At 45.4% G+C, this 25,410-nt stretch overlaps 1 protein-coding gene across 4 annotated transcripts; it reads right to left on the reverse strand.

The window, feature by feature from the left end:
- Positions 1 to 48: 48 nt before the first annotated feature.
- On the reverse strand, positions 49 to 24,133 carry zip (myosin heavy chain 10). Of its 4 annotated transcripts, none has more exons than XM_070214032.1 (14): positions 24,000 to 24,133; positions 22,932 to 23,189; positions 18,211 to 18,426; positions 11,734 to 11,890; positions 9,111 to 9,232; positions 7,306 to 7,329; positions 6,553 to 6,672; positions 6,173 to 6,265; positions 3,368 to 6,107; positions 2,995 to 3,299; positions 2,411 to 2,941; positions 1,050 to 2,345; positions 822 to 985; positions 49 to 284 (listed from the first exon to the last, which is right to left on the reverse strand). In XM_070214032.1, the coding sequence occupies exons 2-14, from the start codon at positions 23,061 to 23,063 to the stop codon at positions 146 to 148; spliced, it is 6,039 nt and encodes a 2,012-aa protein (XP_070070133.1). In that variant the 5' UTR covers positions 23,064 to 23,189; positions 24,000 to 24,133; the 3' UTR covers positions 49 to 145. The 4 variants fall into 4 exon arrangements, with proteins under 4 accessions (XP_070070133.1, XP_017010382.1, XP_070070134.1 ...); XM_017154893.3 differs by lacking the exon at positions 6,553 to 6,672 and adding an exon at positions 6,913 to 6,936; XM_070214033.1 differs by lacking the exon at positions 7,306 to 7,329.
- Between the last annotated feature and the right edge of the window lie 1,277 nt (positions 24,134 to 25,410).

Consider the following 25,410-nt stretch of genomic DNA (forward strand, 5'->3'; position numbering starts at 1 on the left):
TTTTAATTTAAGTATGTATAATAGTTTATATAAAAAATAACAGAGAAATTATATAAAAGAAACATTAAATATAATCGTTTATTTTGCTCTTCATCTTATCTTTCTTCCTCCGCTTCAACTTTCTCTTCTTCTAATAATTAACGCGTCAATTGCCAGAATCCTCTCCATCTAATGATTCATCCTGCACCGATGAGTCGTCCCCGCCGCCGCCGCCTCCTCCTGCGCGCTTTGATGAAGGTGTGCCCGTGAGCCGGCTGGAGCTGAGACCCATGCCGCCGGTGCGTCTAGGAAGGGAAAGAGCACGATAAATAATAAGTAACTCAGTTCGCAATGGACTCTTTGTTTATGGGTGAACGTGCAGTGCAGGGGCAACAGATAAGTCAAAACAGGGGGAACTTATGGGGGATCATGTCTAAGAACTATTTTCAAGGTATTTTGGGGTACAGCACAAGTTCGCACGTTTGGACTTGGTGGGGTGTTCTGTTCCTAACATGCAGAGAAAAGACGATGTTGTGGTTGCTGGGTTCGGTTGACATTCACTGGTTCTAAGGATCATGGCGAACAGCAGCACTTACAGCCTACGAGAAGGAAACGAAGCAATTCGAAGCGAAACGAAACCTAATGCAGACCCTCACAATTCATAATGAGTGCGGCATCCTTTTTGGGCGAATACGCCTTGGCCTTTTCAGTCTCGGCCACTTGTATGGAGCTTGAACCAAAGATAAATTTCAAACAATAATCAAAAATGCCACCCCAGAGACACCTAAGGAGACTCCCATCCTGACAATGAAGAAATTCACCCGGCACAGGCCTCGACTTACCGTAGTTTTGTTTTGAGTGAGTTAATCTCACGATTCATGGCTTCCTGCGATTCAATCATGTCCTCGCACTCACGCTGGTACTTGCGCTTCTGCGTCTTCTCCTTCTGCAGCTCCTCCTCGGTCTCGTCCAGGTTGCGCTTGAGCAGTTTAATGCGGCTATTCAGCTGTGAAAGCAAAATAATAACACTTTAGCAACGATTCCCTACAACTTACTCTTCTTCCACTTACCTTATCCATTTGCTCCTTGTGCTGGTCGACATGTCTTCGTTCGTCCTCGATGTTCATCGTAAGCTCCTTAATCTTCTTGTCCATCTTGCGGTTGGCCTTCTGCTGCAACAGTCGCTCCTTGCCCTCATTCTCTAGCTGCTCCTCGAGGTTGGCGATCTTGGCCTCGAGCGTGGCAATCGTGGCCTTCACCTTGGTGCGCTGCGCCGTCTCGATTTCGGCAAGCTTGGCCTTTAGCTCCTTGTTCTGGCGTTCGAGCAGAGCGCGGCCGTTCTCGTTCTTCTGGGAGTTGGACTTCTCATTGGCCAACTCAGTAGTCAACTGCTCAATCTGCAGCTGCGCCTTGCGGCTGCGATCCAACAGCACCTCTGAGTTGGACTGTTCCTCCTCCAGCTCCTCCTCAAGAGTGGCGATGCGGGCCTCCAATCGGCGCTTCTCGTCGATCATTAGGGAGCCCTTGTTGGCATTATTGGCAATTTCCTCGGCCAGCTCGTCGCGCTCCGTTTCGGCAGCACGGCGCGCCCTCTCTGAGCTAGCCAGATCCTCGGTCAGCTGTAATACTTCTGCCTCCAGGGCCTTCACCTTACGCTCGGCCTCTTTGCTCAGCGCCTGCAGTTCCTCCTTGGCGGCCTTAGCCTCCTCGGCGTCGCGCAGCGCGTCCTTGACTTGTGCTTGCAGCTTCTTCGCGTGCTTCAACGCATCCTCCTTCACCTTATTATGCATCTCCATTGTGGTCTCGATCTCCTTAAGGTCGCCCTCCAGCTTCTTCTTTGACGCCACGGCGGCCGTGCGCTGTTTACGTTCTTCGTCCAACTCGGTCTCTAGATCCCGCAGCTGCTTGACGAGTCCGCGTCTTTTCTCCTCGGCGCCCTCCTCCTTAGCCAACAGGTCGCGTTCGAACTGAGAGCGCAGGGCCTGCATATTGACCTCCAGGCGCAGCTTGGCGTCTTCAGTCAGTTGCAGATCGTCCTCGAGTTCCTCGTTTTGTGCTTTCAGTTCGGCCAGCTGAGACTCAAGCGCCCTCTTCGCCTTCTCCAGTTCGTGGACGTTCTTGTCAGCGGTTCCCTGTGAGTTGGCCAGGTCGTCGAGTTCGTTTTGGAGGGTCTTGCGCTTGTTCTCGAGATCTTCAATCTTGTCGAAGGCTTCGTCTAGCTCGCGGGAAACCGACAGCACCTTGGTCTCCTTCTCGCGCGCCTCCCGCTCTGCAGTATCGCGTTCCTGGGCGATCTGCTCTGATATGGCTTTTTCCTCGGCGAGGATCTTGTCGAAGTTCTTCTGTTTCTTCTCCAATTCGAGCACCTGACAGAGGACACAGTTTTATTTAGCATTAGAAAGTGATTTCTATGCGACAAATTGAGACTTACCTTCGTGCGTTGCGCCTCCAGCTCAATGGTGGCATCTTCAAGCTCCGACTGAATCTTCTTTTTGCTCTTATCGAGGCGGTCATTCTGAGCAATTAGTTCCTTGACCTGACGCTCCAAGGCTTCGATATCCTTGTTGAGCCGCTTCTTGCCCTCCTCCAGTTCCTTGGCCAGATCCGCGTCTTCCTCGGCCTTTTTCTTAATCTCCTGCATCTGGGCGGTGACCTCTGCCAGCTTTCGTTCGAAGTTGCGCTTGGCTTCATCATCCTCCTCCAGCTGCTCTTGTAGAGCTTCCTTTTCTGACTCGATCTGACGCAACTTGGAGCTAAGACCCAGCTTCTGGCGCGTTTCCTCTTCCAATAGCTGCTGGGCCTCCGTGAGCTGCGATTCCATGTTGCTCGCAGACTTGACGGCAGCCGAGGCCTTCAGTTCGGCTTCCTCCAGCTGATTCGTTATATTCTCTGCTTCCTGCTGCAGTTTTGTGCACTTCTCCTGCAGTTCCGAGCGAGCGCGTTCAATCTCAGCTAGTTTTACCTGTGAAAAAATTGGTCAAGTGATTGTTTTCAGAAATGTCTTGATTTATTTACCTGCAATTCAGCAATCTGCGACTCTGCCTGCTTGCGCCGGCGATCGTTCTCTTGCCGGGAGCTGTTGACGCTTCGCAGTTCAGTGGCCAAGTCGGCGTTCTCCGCCTCCAAGGTTCCCTTGGCCTTTTCGAGGACTGTCTTGGCCTTGCGAAGGTTCTCAAGCTGGTCGTTGATGCCGTTAAGCTCTTGCGAGTGCTTGTGCCGCATATCGGCCAAAACGCCCTCGTGGTTGACAGTCTCTTCTTCCAGCGACTTCTTCAGCGTAGCCAACTCCTGCTCGCGCTTAGAGCGCAGTTCCTGCTGGGCTGTTTTTAAAAATAGTTATATCGAGTTTAGGGGCTTTCCTGATTAACGGGGAGATATGTTGTCTTACCGGCTGTAGTGTCCAGGGAGTCGAGCAACTCATTTTTGAGAGCCTCCAGTTCCTCGCTAAGGTCGCGTCTCACCTTCTCGGCCTTTGCACGAGCCGCCTTCTCGGCCTCCAGATCCTCTTGAATCTCGGCCAGCTGTGACTCCAGCTCGCGCTGAGCCTTCTGGGCGGTGGCCTTCGTGGCGGATTCCTCATCGATGCGCAAGAGAGTCTGGGTAAGTTCCTCCTCGCGCTTAGCCAGCTGAGCCTGCATCTCCTCCACCTGGACGCGGCGCTCGTTGAGCTGCTCCTTGAGGTCGGCCACTTCGGTCTCGATTTTTCGCTTGGATCGATCAGACTCCTGACGCACCTGCTGATCCTTGTGCATGCGTTCCTCGAGTTCAGCGATCGTGGCTTCGTGTTTGGCCTTTAGCTTGGCCAGATGCTTAGCCTTCTCCTCTTCCTCAGCCAAAGTTTGGGAAAGATCGTTAGCGCGCTCCTCCAGCAGCTTCTTCTCCTTGAGAAGCTTTTGGTTCTGGTCGTCGGTAAGGGCGAGATCTTCTTCGTGCTTTTTAATCTTGGCATCGAGCTGCACCTTCTCCAACTGCAATTTCTGACGGGCGGCCTCCTCTTCTTCCAGCTGCTCTTCCAAATCCTGGATATTCAGCTCCAACTTCTTTTTCTCGCCGCCAAGGGCCAGGACACGTTCTTCCTCCTCCTCGATGCGCGTCTCCAGCTCCTGCATCATGTCCTCCAGTTCCTGCTTGCGAGCCATCAGACGGGAACGCGACTCCTCGGCCTCGGCGCAAAGTTCAATCTCGGCCTGCAGCTGCTCGGCTAGAGTGGTCTTCTCCACCAAAGCCTGCTGGTACTTGCGCTCGTACTCCTGTGTGTTCTTTGCCAGGGTGTCGAGCTTCTCGCGCACCTGCTTCAGCTCATCCTCCTTTTGGACGAGCTTCTCCTCCTGCTTGGTCACCTCCAACAGGGGCTTGACCTTCGTGTATAGACGCCACCACTGCCAGTTGCGGAGCTTGAGGTAGGCGGCGCAGTTCCGCTGGATGATTCGAATGGCGTTGAGCTGCTGCAACCGCTTCTGGTAGTTGCGACGCGCGAGGAAGCCACGGCAAAAGGCCTGGAAGTTGACGATCAGGTCGGAGATCTTGAAATCGCGCTCCTCCTCTAGGTGAGCGAGGACGCCAGCGCGGAAGAAGATCTTCGACTGGCCCACTCGATACAGGTTCGAGTCGAGCTCCAGCGCCTGAATCATCTTCTCGCAGGCCTTCTTGCCGTCCATGAAACCCTTGGGGATCACGTTGGGCGTGAGCAGCTCGTAGCGTTGGCGGAACTCCTGGAAGGGTATGCGATTGGGGAAGCCCTGTCGGCAGATACGAATGCCCTCGAGCACGCCGTTGCAACGCAACTGGTCGAGCACCAAGGGAGCATCGATCTTGCCGGCGCGCTTCTCGTGGTTAGGTATGATACAGCGCACAAAGTTCGGGTTCGTGTTGCGCAGCGTGTCCATCAACTTGGCCAGCTGCTCCTTGTACAGATGCGACACGGTGCGGAACATACCCTTGCGGGTGCGGGCCCCGAACTGGGTATCGGTCAGGGCCTGCTGTGCCATGCCAACGATCTCCGCATCCTTCCAGATGTTCACCACGAACGGATCCTGCGAGCCCTGCAGCAGCGACACGATGTTCTCGTTCAGCGGGTCCATGTTCTTCATCAGCCACTTGGCCGCCGAGTAGTCAACGCGGCCGGCGTAGTGCACGATGGCAAAGTCGGCGACGCCGCGGAAGTCCGTCTTCATGAACTTCGGGTGCATGGAGTGGGCGGAAACGAGCTTGTCGACAAACGTCCTGTCGGTGGCCTTGGGGAACCAGCACTCTTCGTCCAGCAAGGCCATGATGCCGCCGGGCTTGTCGATCAGGTCGATGGTGGGCTGCAAATCGAGCCCGAAGTCAATAAACTTCCACTCAATGCCCTCTCGCTGATACTCCTCCTGTTCCAGGATGAACATGGTGTGGTTAAAGAGCTGCTGAAGCTTCTCGTTGGTGTAGTTGATGCACAGCTGCTCAAAGGAGTTGAGCTCGAAGATTTCGAAGCCTGCCATATCGAGAATGCCAATGAAGGAGGCGCCCTGTCGCTTTGTGCGATCCAGGGAACGGTTGATGCGGTTCACCAGCCACTTGAACATGCGCTCGTAGCACGCCTTGGCAATGGCCTCCACGGCGAACTCCACCTGCTCCTTTGTCTGGGCCTTCGTGACGAAATCTCGTCCCACCTTGATGCGTGGCGTGAGGAAGGCCCGAGTCATGTCGGTCACACTGAGGCCGAGCAGGTGCGCGATCTTCTGGGCCACCGTGTTGTCCGGCAGCGTGGCCTGGTCGTTGTTGCGCTCCTGACGGAATTTCATGCTGCCGAACAACAGGACGGCGCTCACGATGCGGAAAATCGAGTTGAAATCCTCGGATGTCATGCCCATAATGTTCATCGACTTGACCGTGGCCTGGAACTCGGCGTAGTCGTCCACGCCGGGCACGGGCAGGCTGCCGTTGGACAGGAATGCATACGACTTGACGTCATCGAGTATGAACTTCTCGCGCTGCTCCGGCGTGGCCCCCGCCAGCAATTGGTAGAAAATATGGAATGTTCGTTCGTCCTTCGCTTGACGAATGGCACGCGACTTCTCCAGCAGATAGGTTTCGATGTTGGCCCCCGAGATGAAGCCCGAGGCATCGAAATTGATCCGGATGAATTTGCCCTGCAAAAGTAGTGAAATAAAAAACACATTCTTTCGGAGGATGGTTAAGACGTGAGTCCACTTACGAAACGCGAAGAGTTATCGTTCTTAACGGTCTTGGCGTTGCCAAAGGCTTCCAGTATGGGATTCGCCTGAAGCAGCTGTTGCTCCAGCTCGCCCTGTTCGGAGATAAAGAAGATTATTTTAAGTCCATGTGTTTTACGGTCACAAAGGTTAGGGGTTAGCCACAAAAACATACACGAAAGCAGTCTAAACACGAAAAACTCTTTGGACAAGTACAGTGACATCACAAGCGACACAAAGTATACGCACAACTAGATAAGATTAGTCTACGGAACATGCAGAAGAAGCCAAAGCCATGCTAAACAAAGGACAATGAACACTGGACGATCTCCTACAGCTTCTCCCGATCAATGCCGGCGCATTGACTCAATCCGGAGTTTACCTCTGGACAATTGGAATTAACTTCCACCATCTTCAATCCATTGGATACCTCGATAGACTGATTCTGACTGTGGGTCATAATCTTGACCCTTATGTACTTGTTTGTGTTGACCGAGAAGTTCTGCAATTAGGTGGGAATGGGATTATGGGATGCGGGACGGATATTCACTACTTTCTCGATCACTCGCACCGTTCACGCGTTCGGTCTATCCAGTCTTGAAATCATATGTATGTACAATGTACATTGTACATTGTACAAATCAAACTATAAAGCTACAAAATAAAAAGGTATTTACATCGTACATATACTACAAAAAGATTATTTATGGTTTGGGATTGATGGACGTTTAGCATACTTTACCGCAAATGTCTCTTGATGACTACTCTAAAATTGCGTTGGCATATGTAGTACAAAGAGGGAGCAGAGCAGATCGGATCAGAGCAGAGCAGAGAGATGAGATTGAGTAGATGATTGTTGGCTTGGGTGGGACGACAACAAGGGAGACAAAACGAAGAGTAGGGAGAGTTCATTTGGAGAGGGTTAATACTAAGATTCAGGTACAGTTGAAGGAATGCGAAAGCAAAAAAGTAAAAAGTTTGGGACAACATAAATATTTTTGTGAACAGAAGAAGACAGAGGGGATAGGGGGAAATTGACTTAAATCAAACATCGAATGGGGTTAACAAATCTCGTGTTAATTTCGAAACACAAAGTAGGATAACATTTTTGGATTGTCAGTCCTCAAATACTTACAATGAGCACGGCGGGATGCGGCACCTGTTGGAGTTGTTGTCAATTGGTTGGAGGTGTTGAGGTTCGTTTTGGTTTTGGTTTGGTTGTTGGATATTTGGATTGATTGTGAGTGATTGATTCGGCAGCGTTTTATACAGATTATATACACAAATTATATAAACATATATATAGCATATTGAGCAGAGTTCAGAGTGAAGACAACAACCAAAGTCCAATGTACAGGGTGTGTGTGCGTATATTTATAGGTGTGTGGTGTGGCATAGTGGTGTGTTTGTGTGAAGGACATGAAAATAAAGAAGATCAATAAATAAATACAAAAATATAACTATAATAACTTTGTAAGGAAAGAAGAAGATACCGTTTTTTAAACAAATGCAAAGTTATATCAATGTTTATTACTCCGTCTTTCTTATCGCGTCCCTTATCTAAGGCTGATAAAAAGTTCCACTAAAACACACTATTTTCTAATCAAACCAACCAAAATGCCCTTCGATTAAATTCAATTCCACCGTAACAACAACTTTGGATGATTCAGTGCAGTCGTCGTTGTTTGCCTTCGCACATATCATCTATCATCAGCGTCTATTTATGGGAGTTAGAATCAGAGGTAATACTAGGTACAAAAATGTTTATCAAACGAAGGAACTAACGGAATGCTAAGGAAAATATTTCTGTCTGCCTTGTGTCATTCGGTTATCATGGCAAAATAAACGATTCGTTGGCTTGTATATTTCATGCATTTAGAGGCTCCTTAAGTATATTTGCAGCTTATCACGTTCACAGCAGCAAAGTCAACTCAACTTCGGTCGCAGCCTCAGCACCAGGCTCATATAAGGCAGTAAACGCATAAAACATAACGAAAAGTGTGTTTGGAGCTCAAGAGCAGCTTGTTTGTGCTGAAAAGGATTGACTGAGCAAGTCCAAAAAAAAAAGCACACAAACAAAAAACTGTTTGCTTTTCCCCCCAATTATGGTTATGGCAAACCCAACAGTAGCAAAATTCGTACGGAGCAGCTATGGCTGCCCCAAAAAATTAATCGAATGTCGCAATTTTTGCGATTTAATTTCCATTTTTTTTATCAATTGCCTTTCCTCTGCAATTCAATTTCAATTCTCTCTTCTTTTTTATGGTGTTTATTTTATTGCTGTAAATGACAAAATTTGTCAGCAACTTATGGCTCTTGATTAATGAAGTGTGCATCGGCTCCCCTATAAAAATACATAAACCAGCTGCCAAGTGATCAACCATCCAAATATTAAAGCGTAACCCTCGACCATCCACCATATGGGGAGCACTGAATTTGACTGCAGTTTTTTCTAGGCTCTATGAGGTCTGTGTCACTGGGGATGACATCGTGATCGTTTGCTCTTTTTGAAAACTGTACATAAAAAGTGTTACGCTAGCGAAGCTGGTAACTGAAATAGTAAACTTATATTGGTAACTTGAGGCAAAATAGAATGAATGAGTACTCCCACGAAGAAGTCAAGAAGCCAAAGGCGTATGAAAGACACTTTGCCGACGATAAACATATACGTGTTTATGTAAGCGTCGTGCATCTCCCGCAAACGTTGTTTGTCTAATTAATTACAATACCAAACAATAACAATTGTCGGGCTTGCGTGTCATTAATGTGAGTTTAATAAGCATTTTGCAGTCACAAAAGCCATATGGAACTGTTTCTCTACGGCGGGTCTCTCCAACGCACCCTCCCACACTGGTGGATACAGCTTTGCATTTGCTTCGATTCGATTCCATTCTCAGATGGACGCATTTCGGTTTCCGTTACTTCTGCTTCTGTACTTACCGCACCGGAGCCCTTGGGCTTGGAGGCTGCCACATAGGCCAGAAATTGGATGACCTTCTTGGTGTTCTCCGTCTTGCCAGCACCCGATTCGCCAGTACACAAAATCGATTGGTCTTCGCGATCTGCAGGGAAGAGAAGAGGGGAAAGGTGTGAGCAAGTGACACACTTTAATAACGGAACAATGCGGCTGACCTGCCAAAAATGAAATTAAAATGTAAAAAGCCAAGCTCAGCTTTAAGTTTCTGTTGACCCAAATTCAAGCGGGCAAAAACAAAGCCATAAACGAAAAAAAAAACTAAAAAACGCAGAGTCGTTGGGAGCGGGCGAAAAATGAGATATACATCAATTGAAAATGAAAACAAAAACTGTTGATTTCAGTCTGCGTATCTGAAAGATACGGACGGCAGCCGGCAGCAGGCAGCAGCAACGGCAGTAAATTGCTGTTGTTCATAGCTATTGATATGGCGCCAATGATCCCATCTAGAATAGAGCGAACTAGATTTGCACTGCACCCCGGGATCACCCCGCCACATGGCAGCCTCGTCATACGATCCAGTATTGAGCTAACCACAAACTCAGGCAGAAAAACAGCCAGTCGATATATCCACTCTGATTGCCATAGATTTTGAGGCACGGAGCTCCACACAGCAGCTTCCACATCACGACCCCGTACTTATTTATTATTATGGATAAAGCCGGTCGCATATTTATACATACTACATTCAATATCCGACCATAAATGGCCCGAAATTTATATCTCAACACGTAATTTAATGGGAATTTTTCGTTGTTTTTTGTGTCTTTTTGCTTTAAATCAATTTAATAGATAGACTCACTGCATAATCATTTTGATCATTGAAACAGTAATAAAAAGGTTTACGCAATCCTTTTGCTTATAACCTAGGCATTTGATGTTGTGGCTTCTGCAAATTAAAATTATTTTTGTAAGAAATTACTAAAGTCTCTGAACGTTTAAGACTGCTGAGAAACATAGGCTACATATAATGACCATTTTAATGGTTTTGAAAGTCTCATAAATGAATCAGTTATACAAATTGAATTCTCTCCCAAATGCGCCAAAACAAATAAACAAAGAAAGCCCTCTCAATAATAAATCGTAACTATCTATTGAAAAAAAGTTTATAAAGATAAAAATGAAATTACTTATGGGTGTCAGCCTTAACTTATTTTGACCAAAAACTTGGGTAAATTTTGTACACACTGATCATGTGTGCTCCCAAAATAAATTCCCGATAAAAACAACTGAAATAATAAAGACAGGCGAAACATCTGTCCAATGGCGGACCTTAAGCTGGTAAATATGTGCATATAAGCATGCAGTTATATACCACATTAATACAGGCAAAGTCAAGGCGTGTCATTTTATCATGAACAAGACTCGTATGACATTGGCACATTATGAGCAGCTCGAAATATAGCATGGAATGGAATGCCATAAAAATTGCAGTTTGTCGGAGAGTCGGAGTCGGGAGATTTGCGATTGCCACGAGTCGGGGGAGCAGCCAAAGAAGCCCGCAAAGATAAAGGTGTGCGGCGATTGTCCAGCTCCACAACAGTCCCCAGATCGGCTTGGAGCTGATTGTGTGGTGCGTGTTCCAGGGCAATGGAGTCAGATTCAGGGGCGATGGGGTTGGGCTAAGATTATTTAAAGCCAGCGAAATAAATCAAAGAAACGGCCACTCCCCGAGGGCTGTAAAAGCGAACTTCTCAAAAATATACAGAGTATACCGAGGAAATACAATCAGGCAAATGTGCATAAACAGAAATTTATTATGCGTCAAATATGGTGAGCCAGAGTGAGGTGACGATTTGTTTAAACATTTCCACGGCAGCAACAAAATCGAAGATGAAGTTGCCTGCTGTCCGAGCGGAGCCGGGTTCAGTTTTAGATCCAAATATGGTAATGACACGTATACGCAATATTAGTTAACCAAACCCAAGCAGGGGGAGCACAAACACACACACAAACACATATCTATACAGAGGAACCTATAGATTTAGCCGCAGTAAGATATGCCTGGCCTCGAGCTGGAGTCTCTGCTGTGCCAGCACCGCGTGAGTCATCTCACCCGGCGCGGCGTTACGCTTGGATCGGACATGCAAACCATCGAAACTCACTGAAGCCCAAACTAAAAAGCAACAGCAGTGAAAAGGAAATCTGAAAAAATCCCATTTGAAAATGCAAGCCGAAAAAGGAAACCAGTTTGTGATTAGAAGAGAGCCAGGCCAGTCATTATGGAGGCAACAGGAACCCATTTGCAGATGAATCACCGGCTGTTTTTTCAGATGGGAATGCTAATGCACCTCCGTGGAAATATTTCTGCAAAGTTTGTCATCTACAGACCCCCTCACCATTGCGATTCGTGGAAAAGCCCTCCCCGCCCAAAGTAAACTTTGCCAGGTTTTATCTTATCAGCTCGGTTTTGGGTAACATTTGTGCTTGTTTATGCGGAGAATGGAATTCTCGATAGGGACCAGAAATCGCGCACCAGAGAAAAAAGAAGTGGAGCCGATAATGTTCGCATTTCCCCTCCAGTATCAGTGAGCAGCTGAAGCAAAAGAGGGAAAAAAGGGAAAGTGCATGCAGAGACGAGATACTTACCACCCAACATGTTTCTATAGGCACTATCCGTTATTGCAAACACATGCGGAGGCACTTCGTGTCGCTTTATGCCCTTATACCGTTCCATTATCTTTTCGGTGTAGATCGGTAGTTTCTTGTACGGATTGACCACAACGCAGAAAAGACCGGAATATGTCTGAAAGAAGGGAATGGTTTAGATATTAGTATCGGTTTATTTCCAGTGTTGGGAAAGGTACTGTGTTTTTTTACCTAGGTAAGGTAAAAGGTATTAGGCAAAAATAAATACCTAGGTAAGGTAAAGGTACTTAAATTTCCCAGTACCTAGGTAAAGGTAAAAGGTATTTATAAGGTATTTTTTATTTTTTATAATTTTTTTGTTTTGTTCAATGTAATCATTTAAACTTAAAATAAAACTAGTTTTCAGTTTTTAGTCGTCTTAATCAAACAATATCTTTTCATTTCATTTAAATTTAAATGTTTTAATTTTGTGCATATATTTTTAAAACACGCGGCATGAATAATTGTATGCACGTATCACTTCATTAATGTATTTATGAAACCCTCATGTACATATTTGGCGCGCAAAAATTCCGTATGTAGAAACATTGACTATATATTGTGCATATGCATGTATATGCCGTTTGTTTACGTACATACGGCATTTTTGCGCGCCAAATACACTTTGGTTTCATAAATAAATAGATGTAGTGATGGGAACATACATACGTGCACAAAATTATATAAAAAAAAACTGCGATTAGTTTTAACTTCACAAAACAAACAATAGAACGGCTGAATTACACTATGCAGCATCAAAAATTAACCTCGATGAATGCTATATTTTTGGATTCGTTACGAATTCCCAAGTTAAACTGCGTTTTCCAAAGAGTTCCCCGACGCAAGGATTCTTAGCAAAAGGACCTCAAAGTTCGAAAAATGCTGAAATTGACCAAATTTGCGGAGCTCTCAGAGGCAAATGGATGCATGGCTTGGTTCGAAGTTAAAGTTTTTTAAAAGATACACCCTTTATCTTTCAAACCCCATACATAAAATAATTTTAGGATTTTTTTTAAGGCAGAAATAAATTCCAAAAAACATAGTCAAAAAACTGAAAAACATACAGCTGCGGTCAAAATAGTAGTAGTGTTGCCGCCTTGTGCTTTTAAAAGTTTGATGTTGTAATTTTTTCTTATCCAATTAGTCTAATAGTAAAATTATAATCAATACAATATTACCAGGAAAATATCAGTTACAACAACAAACTTTTAAATACACAGGGCGGCAACACTACTACCATCTTGACCGCAGCTGTATACTTTTATGTTTTTTGACTATGTTTTCTAGAATTTGTTTCTGCCTTAAAAAAAATCTTAAAAATTTTTTAAGTATGGGGTTTAAAAGATAAAGGGTGTATCTTTTAAAAACTTTAACATCGAATCAAACCATGCATCCATTTGCCTCTGAGAGCTCCGCAAAGTTGGCCAATTTCAGCATTTTTCGAACTTTGAGGTCCTTTTGCTAAGAATCCTTGCGTCGGGGAACTTTTTGGAAAACGCAGTTTAACTTGGGAATTCGTAACGAATCCAAAAATATAGCATCCATCGTGGTAAATTTAAAAAGCACTAAAAATGCTGCACAGTGTTATTAATGCTGCGTTCCGACTATTACAATTCTGAAACGAAACGATACAATGAAACGATACTACAGTGTCGCAGTCAGATTTGGCTATTTTAAATCAGAGCAATGTTTAATACCTATGTAAGTACCTTAATAATTCCAAAGGTATATAAAAATAAATACCTAGGTAAGGTAAAAGGTACTCAATTATTTTTATACCTAGGTAAGGTAAAAGGTACCACTAAATTGTACCTAGGTACGTACCTAGGTAAAAGTATCTAGGTATGTCCCAACACTGTTTATTTCATACAATCAGGAGTCTAACTTATAATTATCATTTATGAAGTGGTATTTTTAAGCACAGTTCAGATTCCCTATAAAATCTTACTTGGATGATTTTCCAGGCCTAAGGAGGATCATTTTCGAGCTGGATGTGTTGCCCATGGCTGTAGGTTGAGGTAATCAAAGTGAGGCTTGGGCTAACGACTGCCTCAGAAACCGGCAACTGATGTTCAGTGGCCTAGTTAATGTTGCCCAAACTCAAACTCACACACACGCTCGCCGCCTGGCTATCTAACAAGACATGTGCTTTAAAGTTGGCCAGCACCATAAACAGCGAACGCATGTATCTGTATCTGTATCCGCCGCTCTATCTGTATCCGAATCCGAATCCGTTGGTGGTATCTATCGAGCGGCAGCCTACATAACTGCGATTGGGACCGAGACTGCGGCGTGGGCACTAAGTATGCGGCTTTTGCTATTTGTTGTACCATTTAAATATCTGGCCAAACATTAGATGCGAGTGCTGTGCTGCGAACTTCACGGCGGCACAGCGCAAAACTGTATCGCAGGAGGTGGAGAAGTGTGGGGCCAGCCCACACACAGCTCGAAATGGAAAGTACCGCTGGTAAAAATCGCAGTAGAGAAAATATCTTCAACTCTTTGCCACCCAGGTGAGGGTGATGGGTGGCGAGGAGGAGAGTGACTCACAGAGCCCGAAATCTACAACAAAATCACGTCTTGCCAATCAGCCACCTTGTACATGTGAGTGTGCGTGTGTCAGGCATCCAAAAATGGCATAAGAAATTGTTTTTTCAGTTTCTGTTGTTTCTTCGCTGCTTTTGGCAACCGTTTAGAAGTGGCCGTGACTCGTGACGACGTTTGCTCCGTTCGCCTTTGAATCACTTCGGCTATGCTCGTTTGAGTCATTATCCTGATGCATATAGTGTGTATCTGAACGTCATAAATCACTGAAACCTGCCCTCATATGAAGCCATATATGGTCAACGGATAAGTCAAATCATGAAATGTATGCAAATTCAACGAGCGGTGGCAGGGCAATTAAATTACAGCGAGATTTATTTGAATTTAGGGGTGGAAAGAGGAGGGACAAAGGCCAGTCACGGCAGACGTGAACTGCCTGTCGATGAGCCTTACAAAGAATGAGAGCCTGATGAACCCCCGAAAGAAGTACGTCGTCAATAGGCATTGAGACCCACTCAAATTAGTCACCAAAAAATCTTGGACGTTTAGTGAATCCGCTTTTGGTCGCGGCTTTCAGGCCTTATGTGGTCAATAGACGTGTTGCAAGCGAAGCAAAGCAAACAGGGCCAAAAGCGACGAAAAGCAAAACCAACGGCGGCGCCTTTTATGTTAATTACGTACTCGAAGACACCTCTGTCTGCCCCCTCCGCCCTCCGCCCACATTTCCACCCCTTCCCGTTGGCCTGCTGCTATTAGTGCCAATATGTGTGCACAAATTGCTCAGCTGATATGCGAGGAACATAATTTATTTGCCACAAAGAGCACGCTTCATGTGGTGGCTCATTTGCAGTCGCTATTTGAATCTGGCCAAGGGAGCCAAGTGCCACAGCAATCCCACATTAATACGTCGTTCTGTTAAATTCAGCTTGCCATTTCAATTAGCGCATCTCAAAGATAGTTAGAAGCGAACGGGAATTGAGATAGCAGCAGCTGCCAGGGCGCCAACGTCATCATCCCCGTCGCCGCAGCGTTGTCAAGTGCGATTCTTTTGGCTGCCAACGCAGCTGAGCAGAATGCAAACAGAATATGCCTTTGAGCAATTGCACCCAGTCACCCGGTGGACATAAATCAATTAATTGCAGCAACAACAGAAGCAGAAGCAAATGTTTTGTGGAATATTTCAAACCCAATTTCACTTGTAATCAGGCGCAGCAGGAAGAGGCGGATCTGGGTCCAAGGAAAATGTTTAACATCGTTGCAAGACTAGGCATGTTTTGAAAAAAAAACACAACATTTCAATTTCAAACGCAATTACATTAATTACATCGCTGTGCTGCTCAACAAATTTATATCTTGTTAAACTGCTAAATTCTTGTTCAATTATATTATTTATTATTCAAGTATTTTATAACCTTTATAAATCATATATCAAACAAGAGAGAACGCTATAGTCGGGTGCCCCGACTATCAGATACCCGTTACTCAGCTAAAGGGAGTGCGAAGGAGATGGAGAAAAACTTTGATCCGTCGTAACTTTTTAACGAATGGTCCGATTTAAAAAATTTCTTCTACATTTCGATAGGTATTGATAAACACAATAAAACTGCATTTTTACTTTTCCAAAATATTGAAATTTTTAAAATCGTACATTAGCGATTGTGGGCGTAAGAGGGGGCGTGGCACCCTTTTGAAACAAACTTGCGCTGCGTAGGAACTCCTAGAATCTGCATGCAAAATGTCAATCTTCTAGCTTTTATAGTTTCCGAGATCTCAGCGTTCATACAGACAGACAGACAGACAGACAGACAGACAGACAGACAGACAGACAGACGGACAGACAGACGGACAGACGGACATGGCTAGATCGACTCGGCTAGTGATCCCGATCAAGAATATATATAGTTTATAGGGTCGGAAACGCTTCCTTCTACCTGTTACATACTTTTGCACGAATCTAATATACCCTTTTACTCTACGAGTAACGGGTATAAAAATACAAATTAATTTTCATGACTTTATATTCTGGCCAAATCAGTGCGCTGAACATTTCCATGTCAAACAAATTGGCCATATTTGCGGCGGTTCTTGTTGCTGATTCTGAGGTGTTGACAATTTGATTAGCATACATATATCCATGAGCAAGTCGCCATGGGTGTGCGTTCTGGCCGTGTAAGAGTCATTCTTCTTGCCGACGCATATTAATTAGGCTACATGCTACCGGCAGTCGGCAGCTGCCAGGCGAATTAATTTAAATGAAATTTAAAAATCGAATTAAATGTCAACAAATTATAATAATTATGCCGTTAAGTGCAGCCCCCACAGCAGAGTGGCGCTATACCTATCTCCTTCTCTGTCTCCCTCTCGCTCTTACGTGCAACAAGTTAGCGGCCAGAGCGCGTCAGCAACAATTGGCAGCGAATTAAATGGGACAAGTCGTGGTAAGAGCGCGAAAGGGACGCAAGATGTGTGCGTGGCGCGGTTGTGTAAACGGTGAAGCGGCGCACGAATTGGCCAACAACAACGACAATGCTAAGTGCGCTGAAGCATGGCCGGCCAACAACAATATAAACAAATTTAAAGCAGTTTGCGCCCACATCAAAAAGCACCAAAGGCAGCAACAACAACCGCTTGGGCATTAAATTAAAACTCCCAAAGCGAGAGAGGGAAAGACTGCGATAAGTAGCAGCCGCAGTACATAAAATATGTAAAAAGCGGCACATAATTTGTTATAAAACAATAAAAAGAAAAGGAAGCCACAACGAATCTGCCACATGGCGGCGAATAAAAACCTACAGCTGAAGCCAAGTACTTTGGCTAAATTCTTCAGCAACACGTTGTTAAAGTTTGATTGGTAACAAAAGAAGAGAGCACAGTTTAAAGAATTTGTGACGAAATACAACACTTCAATAAAGAAAGAAACCAGGATGTTATGTTAAATTTAAGCTGATAACCAGTCGAAGTAATTAAGGGCTAGTACTCAACCCAACAAAAAGTCGTCCAAAACAAAAAACTTCATATGAAAAAAAAGTGAAAAAAATTTGTTTCATATGAAGTTTTTTGTTTTGGACGACTTTTTGTTGGGCTGAGTACTAGCCCTTATCAATTGCTGCTAGCATTGTTACCGCAATAACATTTGAGAAAATCTATTTAAATTTATTTGGTTTCAGAACTAGAAATGGGTTTCAAGCTGATAAATGTTTCATTTCGAAGCAATTTCTTTGATTAAGAATTAGGGCTGCGACGTATGTTCAAGCCAGAGAACATGTATCCCCATTTTCGGGGGAATAAGTTATGTGATCAGATAAATCGATATAAATTGAAGCCTGCAATTGCAGACGCTAATTCAATGATTTATATAAGAAGCCAGAAAGACAGAAAGAGGGAGAGGCGCTGCCGCAAAGCAGCTGGAATTTATGGAGCCGAATTCAAATGCGCCACTTGAAATTCGTTTCTCATCGAATCGAAAATTAACTTTTTGCTGGCTTTCTATCTACTCAGACCAAAACGCTTTTGGCATGCCAATTAACAGCGGATATGCTTTGCGGGGAGAGTGGGAGGCGAAAGATTGAGTTAATGTTTGTAAATCATTCTCGTTCGGCTTGTGACGAATGCACCGAAGGATTGACTGATTGAGCTTTGGAGTGTCAAATATTTGTGATGCTTTTAAATAAATAGAAATGCGATGAGGCACGACGGCTCGACAAAGTTTAGCCTTTCAAAATTTCCAGCAAAGCGAAAACGCTCGGTTAAAGGGGAGGGCTGTTTACTTAGACTCGTCATCATCTTCGTCGTCACATTGCCGGCAGCTGGCGCGGCGGAAACTTTGGGGCAGCCAACACAAACATATAAGATATGGAATATGGAATACGGACTATAATTCTCTATAATACTCACATAGATCAGGCCAGAGTAGTATCTGTCCTTGATGTTGTGCAAAACGGAGGCCTCGTTCAGGCACGTCAGCTCGGCCATGTCCTCGACTTTGTCGAACTTTGGCGGATTCATCTTCTGTATGTCGTCGCGTAGGATCATCACCCGCTTGCCGGTCTCGGCCAGCTCCACTTCGACCTCGTCGCCATGCTCCCGCTTAATACTGGCGGCCACGAAGCCCTGGAAAAGGAAGACAGAATGTTAGAATGGGTTATTCACGGTGGCAACAATCTCTGTTTCCCAGCGGTGGCTGGGGAATGGGGGACCTTATGCAAAATACAGAATGTGTGTGTGCGAGTGCACGTTTTGTTTTTCATCTCAGCGGGTAGGCGATAAACACAACAAGTGCAACGACGCTGCATGAGTCAAGCGCCAGAAGAAGAGCCACTCGGCCTCCGCTCTCTCTCGCTGGCAAGTGAAACGCATAGGGAAGAACTGCACCCATTCAAGTGGCCCAGGCAGACGGAAAAAAAAGCACCGAGCCAACAGAACAACGGGAGGCAGATGCAACTGTCTGTCTGTCCGACGTCTCCCCACCGACCATCTCGGTTCGTAACAAGTTCAAGGCGCAGATTTCAGTACGTGGACATCACAAAATTTCGGTATTTAACTGCTGGGTCCGTAATTATCCATGGCTAAAACGGGGTGATAATTCTGATTTACTTTCGAGTGTTCTGCGGAATTTGCCTCTGCGAAAGAACCCTGAAATTCAATCGAACACAAACATCTTGGGAAAGCTGCACCAACAGCCAAGCTGCTTCAATTAGAAGTCAAGTGAAACAACAACAACAATGGGGAGCACGAGCATGCTGCACGCGGCGCATTGACATTAATCAAATCAGGGGCAACCCGTAATTCAGTCATTAAAGGGTAGAGTGAAGTGCCGCCGCTGCAAGCTGCAGGCTGCATTTGCTGCAACCAGAAATGCATTAAAACCAACAGCGGGCAGAGAGCAGGAGAGCATCTGCAACGCATCCCAGACCGGGTCCATTAAGTTAAACACGCACACGCCCCAGCGATCGGTTTCGGAAAAACCCGCGTCGCGCTGCTCCTCACTCATGCTTTATGTGTTATCTTTGCGCTTTTCCGGTACCAGGGCATAAACAGCCATAAGAAAGTCGTTATTCTGGGGCGGATACGACGGATATGAAACCATTTGGAGCATATAACGAGCTCGTTTAAATGCCCAACAGTCGAGCGTGCAATCAACACAATTAACTTCGCCCTATGGCGAATTATTTTCGCCAGTGTTATCACAGATGATCGACGCGAGATAAAGTCCCCTGCAAAAGGGCCTGCGATTTACACAATTTGGAGTACTTTCGCTGTGCCTAAACTCATTTTACGACGAACCGCCTCCTCCTCTCCGTCGACTGTCTGTTTTGTGGGCAGCCGCTGTCAGCTTGGCAAAACATTTGCGCATAAAAACGTTTGACAGTTTGGACACACCACATACAAGAAGAAGCAAAAAATGGGAAAATGCTGTAACTGCTCCGCCAGTTGGTCTATGAATCACGATCTTGGAATGCCCTGCAAGAGATGAATTGGAGTTATCGAGCCAAGGAAATTAGCCAAAGTTAGTCAGGCAGGCAGCGAGAGGCTGCGGCAAAGAGCTGGGGCATATGAGGTCATCAGTCTCGGATTCTCGCTCAACGGCATCTCGAGCATTCCGGGCAATCGGTGGAGCAAAACCAAAGAGAATAAAAAACAACACCTACAAACAAAGCGAGCGCCGATGATGATGATGATAATCAGGCAGGCGGGAATCGAAGGAAGGAGGTTTGGGGAAAGGGGGAAGCCCCCCGACCAGGGTTTGACTATTTTTTGTGGCCCAATTGCAACCTTGAACTTGCCAAGGGATCCGGATCCGCCGAATAGCAAGCTAACTAGAGAATTCTGAGACTATTGCAAGATAAATCTGTGCCCATTATTTACTCTCTGGGAGCGTGTGGTTTTCGCCAACTTCTTTTGTTTACACTATTCCGAAAATGTAAATATGAAAACGAATAATAAATAGTGAATAGGAGGTTCCCGGACTCCCCATCCCCTCTCATCTCCAGCTCGATCCGAAATGCGAACAAGCAGAACGACGGATGGATGGGCCCATTATAATTTGTTACTCTTTTATTTTATTCCTTCGTTTAATCGATCAACGCATATGCATGTGTGGACGGATTTCCAAGATGGAGGGGTAAGAAACGTATATTACACATACGTGATACGAGGCGCAGGTTCGTTGACCGTAAACCGGACGGACGAGAGTCGAAAGCTGGCTACGTTTGTCGTTGCCGTAACCGAAAAGAAAACACTCACACTCACTCGCTCGCGCGGCAAGGCATCTCCGCCAGAACCCCAGAGGGCGAGGGCGAGGGCGGGGAGCGGAGTGGGAGTGGCCACAAACAAAGTCCAAAGTGGTTTCTGTTGGTTATAAATACAAGTAACACACAGACACGCTCGAAAATATCAACAAACGATACCGGGCGCATGTGTGGGTGTGCAGAGACCCCTTAATGATCGCCGTTCGTTACAATCGATTCGATTCTCTGGGCATGACGAAGGTTAAGCCGACTTCAATTTGGCTAACAATATGAAAAATTTCGGGATTGGTCAGGGGGATCAGAAGAGCAGGAATGCCTGGGCAACATCAGGGGATAAGAACGGAATTAAAACTGAAGTAGGGAGAAATATGAGAGAAATAAAAATGTATCTCGGTTGGAACTTGAGCATTTTTCTTAGTTTTGATTTTATTTAATAAAACTCATATTTTTCGTCAATGAAACTCCTTTCAGTGCAAATACTACGGTGAATCATACATAGGACCGAAAAACAGGCCACATATCGCTGATCAGCAAACAAAATTGAACGAAGTCTAACCGCGAACAAAAGGGTTCCTTGTGTATCCACGAGTAAATGAAATGGATTTGGATATCACGTACGTGGACTGTCGGCTGCCATTATTCAGCGAATTCCCTTACATTGCGCAAAGTTGGAACAGTTGAGCTGTTGCTGGAAACGAAACGAAGAGAAGTGTTGACACAATTGGCGAATACCCTTTTGGCCGGGTCCGTTCCCGTTAAACCGCAGCTGTATCTGTATCTGTTGGACATTCCAGCGGAGCAACAGTTTCTGCTATATGCAAATTTCTTTACGTTTCTCGCCTGTCTCATGTGTCGGCCGTCAGTCCCTAAGACTCTCCGACTTTAAGACGGTCTGTTCTGTCCGTCTGTCTGTCTGTCCGTCCGTCCCGCCGTTCGACGGACAAACTCATGACAATCGAGCGTTTGCGTTCGTTTCGTTATTTTCGTGTTTATTTCTTGGCTTTATCTCTGCCGCGCTGCCTTTTTGTGAGATTCCATTGTAAAGTAAATGTCTGTTTAAGTGATCGCGTAATTACACAAAAATGTGAAGTTGTTGGCTTTTGTTTTCGTTGCTGCTTTTATTATATGAAGTCACCCAAAAGTGCTACCATTCTATTCCCCGGAATTATCTCGGGCAAATAAAGCAATTACCGGACGGGCCGGCGGCTGCTAATTTTATCTGTTTAGGTTTAGGGTCTTGAAATTAAGTCTTAGGAATGCAGTTGAATGACACCTGAAAGAATGAAATCGTCTCAAACAGAAGACGAGAAGAAGAAGGGAACAATCGGAATTAGCAAAACAATACAATTCAGCTTGTTATCATATGACTGTAGCCCAGCCGACCAATGATTCGCGATCGAGTCTCTGGGCCAAGAGTGGGCGAAGAAACCTCCGAGGGCAGTGGTTCTTTGGCCCAATCTCAGCTCGTTTCTTCGCTGGCTTGGTCGGTTCACCCGACACAAGCCAATCGAACACACAAATACCCGGCCAGGTCGAAAACTTGTTTTGGCCCGCTCTCACTGGGAACTGGGTAGTGGGTACTGGGTACTGGGACCATTCCTGCTGCCACTCTCCCTCGAAGGTGAGTCAGTGAGTCAGAGAGCGTCTGCATGCAAATTGGTAGCATTGGGCAAAGCCTCTTGGCGGCAAATGGTCGCGGATTTGACCAAGTAAACCGTTAAATCGGACACACTAATGTGGTGATTTCAGCATCACCGCAGGAGAAACGACGAGTGATTCAGCATCGACGGATGTTTACTCAATTTTATCACCGCGGTGCGAAAGTAATGAAAAATTCAAAGAAGTTGGCCCGGTTAAAAATTAAAAATAAATCGAACAACGGGGCGTGATTCATGATCGATCGATGAGTGAGCCGGAAAGGTGTCGGTTGATAAGGAGCCCAAAGCCGGGCACGAACACTGCGCAAATTGATTAGGGCACATACAACTGCGGTTAAGGTAAAATGGCTACGTGTTGTGTCGACTATATTTTAGTTTCTCAATGGGATCATAATTATAATTTCTTACAAGTAATTGTTTTTAATTTTTTAATAATGATTAGTACTTATTAAGTAAATAAATTTACGTCACAATAATAAACTTTTTAGATACAAATTTGAATAATATTCAAAAATCACAAAAATTAAGATTTCAATAATCAGTGCTATTTCGTTGACCGCAGCTGTATCTGTCCTGTTGCTTTCACGCTATCAATAGGGTTTATGTCAGGTAATTCGGTGTTTCGGGCGTGGTTCCCATGCTGAATCAGCCGGGGAGGAAAACCCCAGGTAGATCTCGGGCTCTACAGGTAAGACCTAGCTCAACTCACCTGGTTCTCGTGCGGCACCCACACCAGACGCTTCTGTGTCCACTCGGCCTGCGTGGCCGGATCGTTGTACTGGTTGCGCTCCACCGAGAGGTACTTGAGCTCCGGATCGTTGCGATCTACTTCCTCCGACATGTTGGCGGCGTTTCTCGCTGGCTCCTCTGTGGGTCCCTGCGGCGCTAATTAGTAATCCTGTCTGGCTGCGGCTAAGTAGTCGGCTAATCGGCTAGGGGTATTCGTATTCGGCTGCAACGCACTTTTCTGTCGGACAAAACAAATCGATGAGACAATGAGTATGTTGTTTCGCTCGTCGACGAGATACAATATTTCGCATTTATCTCGCGTTCGCGTTCTTTATCTTCGAAGTGCGGCACAAAACGGAGGCGGCGAGAACAGCGCGCGGCGAGAGTTTCAAAAGGGAGAGCGCGAAAGCAAGACGCAGACGGAGAAGAAAAAATATGGCCACACGAAATTTCTTAAGCCAACGTTGCCGGCCGTGGGCGCGGGGGAGGGGAGGCGCAGGGGAGAGGTGATTTAGCGGAAAAATAGCGTTACGTAGCAATTAACCAGTTTGCATTTCCGAATCCCCGAATGCTGCAGCCAAACACTTTCGGAGTGGTGGCACTCCAATTTCGGTGCTTCAGTTTCGGAGCAGGTATAAGCGGCTCTTCTTCTTCGCCGTCTCCTCTCGCTCTGCCTCTCCCACTCTCTTCGTTCTGCAGCCCGACACACTGGCACGGCTCACACACACACACGGCGCGCTGGGAGTTTTCGCATATTTCGCACAAATTGTTTGGTTTTTCGGTTTCTTGTGCTCCCATTTCACCGCGTCAGCACCGCGTTTGTGCAAATTCAGCCGCATTCGGTCCGCATTGGCTGCACTGCGGCGTCGGCCTCGGCGTCTCGTCGCCGGCGACTCTTGGGCGTTGCGCCGGAGCATCCTGCTGCATTTCGCTGTTTTTCGGCCCTTTCGCCGCCGCAGGACCCGAAATTGCCGCGCCACAAGCGCTTTTCTTTGCTCGACGACAGCTGCACTTCCAGCTCACACCACACTCACACACAGCCACTCACAGAGACTTCGACCGCAGTTGCTGGCGCACGTCTTCTCGGTTCCACTTTTTTTTAACGTTTAATCCGAAATTGTTTCGGTTTCGCTGTTTCCGAATTGCAGCGCTGCCAGATGGCATTTTGCTTTCGCCCTAAAATATACCAGGGCAATATCGATAAATTAGCATGGTCACACTACCCAGGTTTAGTCGAGACACTAACCATACATTGGGTGACCATATTCCCATGGCTTCTGCCCCGGCTAATGCAGTTATTCCACTACATTGGCTGCGTTCAGCAGAACAACATGATCACTGATCACTGATGGATTTCTTACGATAGTTCTGCTGAACGCACATGATCACTGATCATGATGCAAGAATTTTGCATCAGTGATCAGGTAGCGAAAAAAAAGTACGCTACCTTTTCTTGATACATGATACATGACTTCTGGCATGTATCGATAGTCGAAATATCGAAACTTATTAACAAAATAATTTTAAAAAACCATAAATTCGGTGGAATTCTTTATAATTGTTCAGCCATTTTTGATTTTTATGTATCCACGATAGCTGTGAGCAGTGCTGCAGTTGCGGGGGCGGGAAAAATATATATTTTCAAATTGCGCGCGCAATATTTGTTATATATTTTACTTTTACGTCGTCGAAATGTATCATGAGCGTTCAGCAGAACAAACTTGATTACTGATTACTGATCCATCAGTGATCAGTGATCATGTTGTTCTGCTGAACGCAGCCTTTGTTCGGCTCATTTATTAGAGCACTTTTTTCTCAGCCTATACGATTTTACGTAGGTGTGAGCAAGACAGATATATGTCGGCTGCAATGAGCAATCAATGATCAAAATTTTAAAAACGGATGGACCTATCGAGTTAGCTAGTAACCCAAAAAGTGTTTCCACTGGGTTAACTCCAAATATCGCGTAATGACATCTAGTGTTTGTTATTATTTATTTTACTAGGGATGCCCCTTCAACGATAGGAAATACATACAAAATATACCAAAAAATTAAAAAAAAAAACTCCGAAATACCAAAGACCCTACATACCTCACTTTTGCCCACATCTAGTTGTCTAAACACACCTATGTAATAAAATCAGGGTTATGTCAATAACCCCATAACTCCATAACTTCACCCTAGTGTAAATAGGCTATAAAAAGTACAATTTTGCATGAGCAAAATGAATGATAATTAGAGCTACTGTAAAATGGGATCAATAATAAAAATGGATTTCATGCTTTTTATTTAAATTGTCAAAACTTTTGCGACTAATTAGGTGCTATAAACAAATAAGAACAATACAATTATTATTTCAGCGGCATAATTACTCCGTTGCGTACTAAAAATAACGGTCACACTTCAAAATTAAGACATTAATGCATTTATAAATTTATATAAAATGGCCTTTCTAAAA

Source organism: Drosophila takahashii, chromosome 2R, assembly GCF_030179915.1.
Source record: "Drosophila takahashii strain IR98-3 E-12201 chromosome 2R, DtakHiC1v2, whole genome shotgun sequence".
NCBI classification, from domain to species: domain Eukaryota; kingdom Metazoa; phylum Arthropoda; class Insecta; order Diptera; family Drosophilidae; genus Drosophila; species Drosophila takahashii.